General features: G+C 33.0%; 1 protein-coding gene across 1 annotated transcript; it reads right to left on the bottom strand.

The window, feature by feature from the left end:
• Positions 1 to 1,710: 1,710 nt before the first annotated feature.
• On the bottom strand, positions 1,711 to 4,840 carry Spz (Spaetzle domain-containing protein). The gene is made up of 6 exons (XM_076306074.1): positions 4,656 to 4,840; positions 3,623 to 3,704; positions 3,264 to 3,391; positions 2,853 to 2,912; positions 2,599 to 2,702; positions 1,711 to 1,921 (listed from the first exon to the last, which is right to left on the bottom strand). Exons 1-6 carry the CDS (start codon positions 4,701 to 4,703, stop codon positions 1,714 to 1,716), a joined length of 630 nt encoding a protein of 209 aa, XP_076162189.1. The 5' UTR covers positions 4,704 to 4,840; the 3' UTR covers positions 1,711 to 1,713.
• Between the last annotated feature and the right edge of the window lie 1,396 nt (positions 4,841 to 6,236).

Here is a 6,236-nt window from a genome sequence, read left to right as displayed (position 1 = left end):
TCGATTGCACTCTCAATCATAAGTAAGCGCAACGCGACCAAAATTCGCTACGCAACACGTTCGCGCCCTCTTTGTATGCATTTTACTAAAATGCACTTCCTCGAGAAGAAGAGAGAGGAGGACAAAGAGACGCGTCTTTTTATCGAGGTTCTTCAGTCGAAGCACGCTAATGAAAGCGACCCAGTCAAGTGCGGAGATATCCTACGGAATAACGAACAGCCGGTTTTGCTTGATTCTCATCGAGCAACTCCATTTTCATATTTTCCCATTTCTTGCTCTGTTCCACGTGGCGAACACAATTGACAATCTCTTTAATAACGTAACAAAGTTTAATTGGACTTGGTTCGAGCAGAGACCAGAAAATAAATCAAACTGTAACGAGATCGACTAAACGAAATTTTAGTAAAACGCACGCGTGACCTAACTTGCATCCATAATTCATCGTCTCGAAAAACAAAGCGAAATAATTTTTTTTCTGTCGCTACAATAAAATTTATACTATTGAATTACTTTATAGCATTACTATTCCATCTTTATCTACCATTATTGTATAGTATACAATGGTGTAAAATAGTATACGTTAGTATGCGATAGTATGCGATAGTATGCGATAGTATGCGATAGTACGCAATAGTACGCAATAGTATACGACAGTATACGATAGTATGCGATAGTCTACAATAGTATACGCTAGCATACGATAATATTCGATACTATACAATATGATACCATACTACCATTATTGTATACTATGTATTTAATGTAACAATGCACAAATGTGTGTCTCCAGTACGATATACTCGTTGAAGTATAGAAATATTACGTCCCGAATATTCTGAATAGAAAGCGAGCGAGCCGGACGAATTCTACTATCATTTGTGCCCGGATCTAAGTGTTCACAATGAATTGATACCATTATGCATAAGCAGCACGAGAGTCACATTTACATTCTATGAAGTAGCAAGATGATTACTGAACGGGACAACGTATTGTACGCATAATACACTCTCACGCACTCGAAGCTCGTTTCCTGACTACCCTCCATGTTTAATTTTACAATTGTATCCTGCCACGCTGGTCATTTCTATTGTCATTATTTTTACGCAAGACATAACGATGAACTACTCTTCCGATAATATTTAATAAATTCGACATCGCATATATTTACAATTTAAACACATTCCCTTTATAAAATATTCGTCGTAAATTATTCGCTTCTGTATAGAGAACTACAGTTTCATTTAAAAAAATAGGATGCCTGATGGATAATGGTAACATAGGATATTAAAGTACCTAAAATTATTCAACTATAGTTTAAATACCTGTTACTGACATTTGCAATAGAAAAATAGATGGAAGATATTAATGGTCACTTTGAATACATTGGTTAAATTGACAGCAGAATACAATGTAACGGATAATTACCGAATATAGAAAGGTAAATTCTTACTAACAATTAAGTATTTACTACACTCGAGACTACGAAATGTTTCTAATTATCGTAACGGTGTAAAGAGCTAATTTTCGAGTCGATTCAGTTTAATGTACCTTGCATATGCCATTATGCAAGAAAATGTATATTTTTTTTTGGACACTTTGTAGTCCATAGGTATACAAATTACCTACATGTGTATTTTAAATGTAATTTGATGTCTAAACATTGGACTAATATACAATTATGTACATTTGATAATACATAATCCGATACTTTCGTTAATTATTGATGTCAAGTGTCTTCAAGAATTTGTCGCCCTGAAATTCGATGTGGCAACAACAGCTGGCTGGAAAACGAAAGGATTCGCTATTTATCGTGCCATCCGCTCCCACTGCCAATAATTGACGATGAATGTACTTCTGTCTACACTTTGTTACATAGCCTTCAGCGAAGCCCTCGATCACCTTGCACGGTTTGTCTTCTTCCCTGAAAGGTCACGAGTTGTATTTAAACCTTGACTCGCATCAATACAGGAAGTAAAATGTTTGAGAGGTGAGAGCACGTGACGCGGACAGAGAAGACTATGCAACTTTCACGAAGATCATCAATTTGATTTCTAACTTGTTTCCGACATCAATGCCCGGAAATAAATGCTCAAATCTGGTCATTGCTGGAAGAAAAGTTTACACATTTCTTCCTTGCAAATTTCACTAACCATTTCACGAAAGAAAAATTTCAGCAAAAATGTTCAAATCTGGTCATTGCTGAAAGAAAAGTTTACACATTTCCACCTTGCAAGTTTCTCTAATCATTTACGAAAGAAAAATTTCAGCAAAAATATTAAACACGATCTGTTCCGTTAGCGAAAAATTTCTTACTATTTAGTAACAATGTAATTATTTTTGTTCTTCTAGAGATTATACAAATACTGTGTATACGAAGTGTCTAAGTAATTTTACAATATGTCTAATTTAATATCAAAAGAAATAATTATTTTGTGCGGATGTTCTTACCGTGTTTTATATTTTATATTAACGGAGAATTTGCACACGATTGCAATTTATGTACTAGAGTAAAATGGAGTTCAAATCTACTTAAAGTGTTTTATCAATTAGTACATATAAGTTTCGTGTATCTATAATTGTGTGTATAATGATACTTACATACAAGTCTCGATGCGTACACTTTGCGTGAAGTTTTCGTGGTTCACGATATATTTCCATTTTTGTTCTTTAGTTATACCCGATTTAGGGAATACGACTCGTTCCTAGAACAATAATGGAAGTAATATATCCGAGTTAAGAGATCTTCGCAAAGACAAACTTTATATTAAAATTAAGTGATTTTGTAAAAAGGCATTGACAGTTTGAAAGATTAACTATCATAAATAATACAATTTCTTCACTGTGTAGCTCACCGTGGACACACAAAGTGGTTCTTCTTCCGGCCAGTCTTCTGATTGTGCAGGTATGTCTATCTGTTCGTAAAATAGTTTATAAATTTAGATATGTATGTAACTAACATTTACTTTCTCAACTGATCGTGAATAATAAATATTATTATTAATATACAGATGTGTATATATCAAATTACATGTTATTCGGATAATTAATCTAGATAAAAATTCATTCAAATAACGTTCGACTCAAGATGCAGTACACAATTAACAATGTGTTCGATTCGTAAAAAAGTGCATTACAATCCGAATTGCGTACAAAATTTTTATTTTTGTACACTGTTCTATAGTCGATTCATTAAAAAATATTACCTTTTGATAATTATTCGAAGACAATTTTCTTCGATATAAAATTCAAGGAAATTTACAAACCTCGTCGCTGTTTACGTAAAATTGAAGGTGAGGATGTTTCTTCAACGCATCTCTCACCATATCCGTTGGATAATGCGGAGTGATTTCGCAGAAAGTTTTATGCTCGCAGGTCGGAACACTATCAAAAACTGAAAAGTACCTTTGTTAACAAATTGTGAGCAATTCTATTCGCGAATAATATCTTCGAAACGATAAATAGGTATATTTGTACAAAGAAATGAAAATTGCGACGAAAAGAAATTTAGACGCGCGTAATTTTCTCTGCGATATACTATCGTTGGGAAATCACTATGATAATATCTAATATAATCCCTGATAATTCAAGATTAATATTTCTAAAAAGTATAAAAACAAGATACTTTGATCCTGATCGTCGATCAGTTCCGGTTTCTGCAAAACAGTATTGGACTCTTGAGGATCACCTTGTACTTCGAATATCAGCTGTAAAGATTTATTTTAACGTTAAGGTACATCGAATAATTAATTGTACAAGGAACAATTAATTATTAATATTCGTATGAAATCGATTGAGAAAGCTGAAAAATTTAATGCTTTTTTTCTTAGAAGACTTATTTTAACGTTAAAGTATATCGAATAATTAATTGTACAAGGAACAATTTAATTCTTTAAAAAAAAAAAAAAGAAAATTTTAATTCTTTAAAAAAAAAATGTTTAATTCTTTTTTAAAAAAAAAGAAAATTTTAATTCTTATTTTAACGTTGAATGTACATCGAATAATTAATTGGTTCTCTTTTACGAAATTATAACATTTGAAAAATTGTACGTTAACGTACATCGAATAATTAATTGTATAGGTAACATTCGAACAATAATATTCGTGTACAATTGGGTAAGCCGAACAATTTGATTCTATTCTCAACGGTTCCAACCCCTGGAACTCGAAAACTCGTTTACTCGTATTTGTAAACAAATATTGTCGTTCTACACGTTTCCTTCGATTAGTTTCCCACGAATGCAGTTGCTCGACAAATATTTACAAAGCGAAGGAAACATCACGGTACACATCCCGGTCGTTTAGCATCGTTGTTCGCGTTTAAATATTCAATTACTAATAAGACCATCGAAGATGATATTACCTGTCGAATTAGATAGAAATCGGTACGATAAACACCGCACGGTCTAATCTTATCGATAAATACAGTGAATACTTAGTTCATTAAGCATATACACGTATATAGATATACCTTTGAAATTATTTTTCTCCGTTTTCGTTATTTTTCGGTCGTCGTTTATTTTCGTACGAAAAAAAAAAAAAACATATTTAAACGCGTCACGATTTTTCGCGATACAAACAACGCGAAAGTAACCGTATCGAACAGAGGTAGGACAAATTGTTTCGATCGAAACAAATTTTCTAAACAGCTGTCTTACCAGTAACAATACTCCTTCCAGTAACGTGTTTGCGTTTTTTCTTAACATCGTCGCACCTCGCGATTAACGCAAATCTCACTTGTATCGTTACTAACCCCCTTCGTCGCGAGTGTTATTCGCTTATCGCGTAAAAATCGTCTACACCGCGGGCGAAATACATTAAAGGCTATTGTAAAAGCATAAGTCACGTTTCTTGTTTATTTCGTGGTATCTATTCGTTTACGGTTGCGCCAACACCGTGGGCTCGCTTGCTTTAACAATTAGACCGGTTCTCTGAAATTCGCACTCGACGATACGCGGTTTACTTGTTCCCAGGAAACACAGTTATTGGGTCACTTTCGTGGCTTTTCGACGACTGATCTCGCTGCTTTATATCAACATCCACGAGGAAAATGAGATTACGTCGAACATATTCGTTTGTCACTATCGCTTTGTGCGCTTTATTCGAGTTTTTCGATACGTTTCCCTCGTCGATTACGTACGATTAACCTTACCTCGTTCGCTACCGGATCGATTTTCCATCGATTCTTTCATATTTTTCCCTTCAGAACGATTAATAATTCCGAGTAACAGTTAGCGAATGAATGCCATCACAGTCCACTACTTCGAATTTCGTTTGCTTCCAATCGTTTCCAGTTACATCGCAATTCGAGCGATATAATAATTTCTCCTAGTTCGATCTATTGTTAAATAATTCGATCTTGAACTGTAACGAATAATTCGGGATATTTAGCGAATAGTCACGATGGATTCGCGCGATTCTAAATTGGAAATATTTCGCGTTAAAATTAGCGTGTATTTTTTGTACATTTTATTCCTAACAAGCGTTCAATTTTAATGAACGCGTAGATACAATTAAATACAATTCGTAAGAAAGAACAATAATTGCAACAACTATTGTTTAAGATCGTGAAACAGGTGCGCGATGTATTATCGCACGTAATTATGTATATTAATAGAAATAACACGAAGTGCATATTTTCTTCGATTATTTATCAAATTATATAGATTAGTGTTCGTTAGTCCGAATTTCTCAATTTAATATTTTACAAGAAGGTATTGTGCTTAACTGTATCAATAATAGTAACTTTTAGAATTTATTTTTTACTGCCCAAATATGCAATCATAATGTGTCGATTATTTGAATATATTTTACTTACGTAAACAGAACATTTTGTTAAATTTTATTCGATAATATAAAATTGCTTGTAATAACAAATGGAACGAAGTGTTTGAAAACAGGTAACCAATTATTATGTCCTAGGAATAATACAATTATTCCCTTGAATTTTAAGGTTACTGCTCGTGCAAATTTATGTGCTACATTTATAGTATTTTTCGATTTTTTGTATTTACTTTGCTACTTGTAAATTAAAACAGATACAAATAAAAACTGAAATTTGTATCCTCAACACATATATTTTGCATGTAAGTGATATTTAAGATAATTTAATAGAGAAACAATTGAATTGTTGCGTAAATTTCACTCGTTCTTGAAAGCATAAAGGTAACTAGGCAATTGAAATAATATAGGGATAAACTAACAGTGTAAAAGATATTTACCTCTTCAAATTTCCCTAT

Source organism: Ptiloglossa arizonensis, chromosome 3, assembly GCF_051014685.1.
Source record: "Ptiloglossa arizonensis isolate GNS036 chromosome 3, iyPtiAriz1_principal, whole genome shotgun sequence".
Lineage (NCBI taxonomy): Eukaryota > Metazoa > Arthropoda > Insecta > Hymenoptera > Colletidae > Ptiloglossa > Ptiloglossa arizonensis.
This window is presented reverse-complemented; position numbering and strand designations above follow the sequence as displayed.

Excerpts from the sequence above, each read along its gene's own strand:
- Spz (XM_076306074.1), bottom strand. The coding sequence starts at position 4,703 with ATGTTAAGAAAAAACGCAAACACGTTACTGGAAGGAGTATTGTTACTG. Across the intron at positions 2,913-3,263 it reads TTTACGTAAACAGCGACGAG|ATAGACATACCTGCACAATC; the intron begins GTTTGTAAATTT and ends TTTTACGAACAG. Across the intron at positions 2,703-2,852 it reads AACCACTTTGTGTGTCCACG|GAACGAGTCGTATTCCCTAA; the intron begins GTGAGCTACACA and ends TTATTGTTCTAG.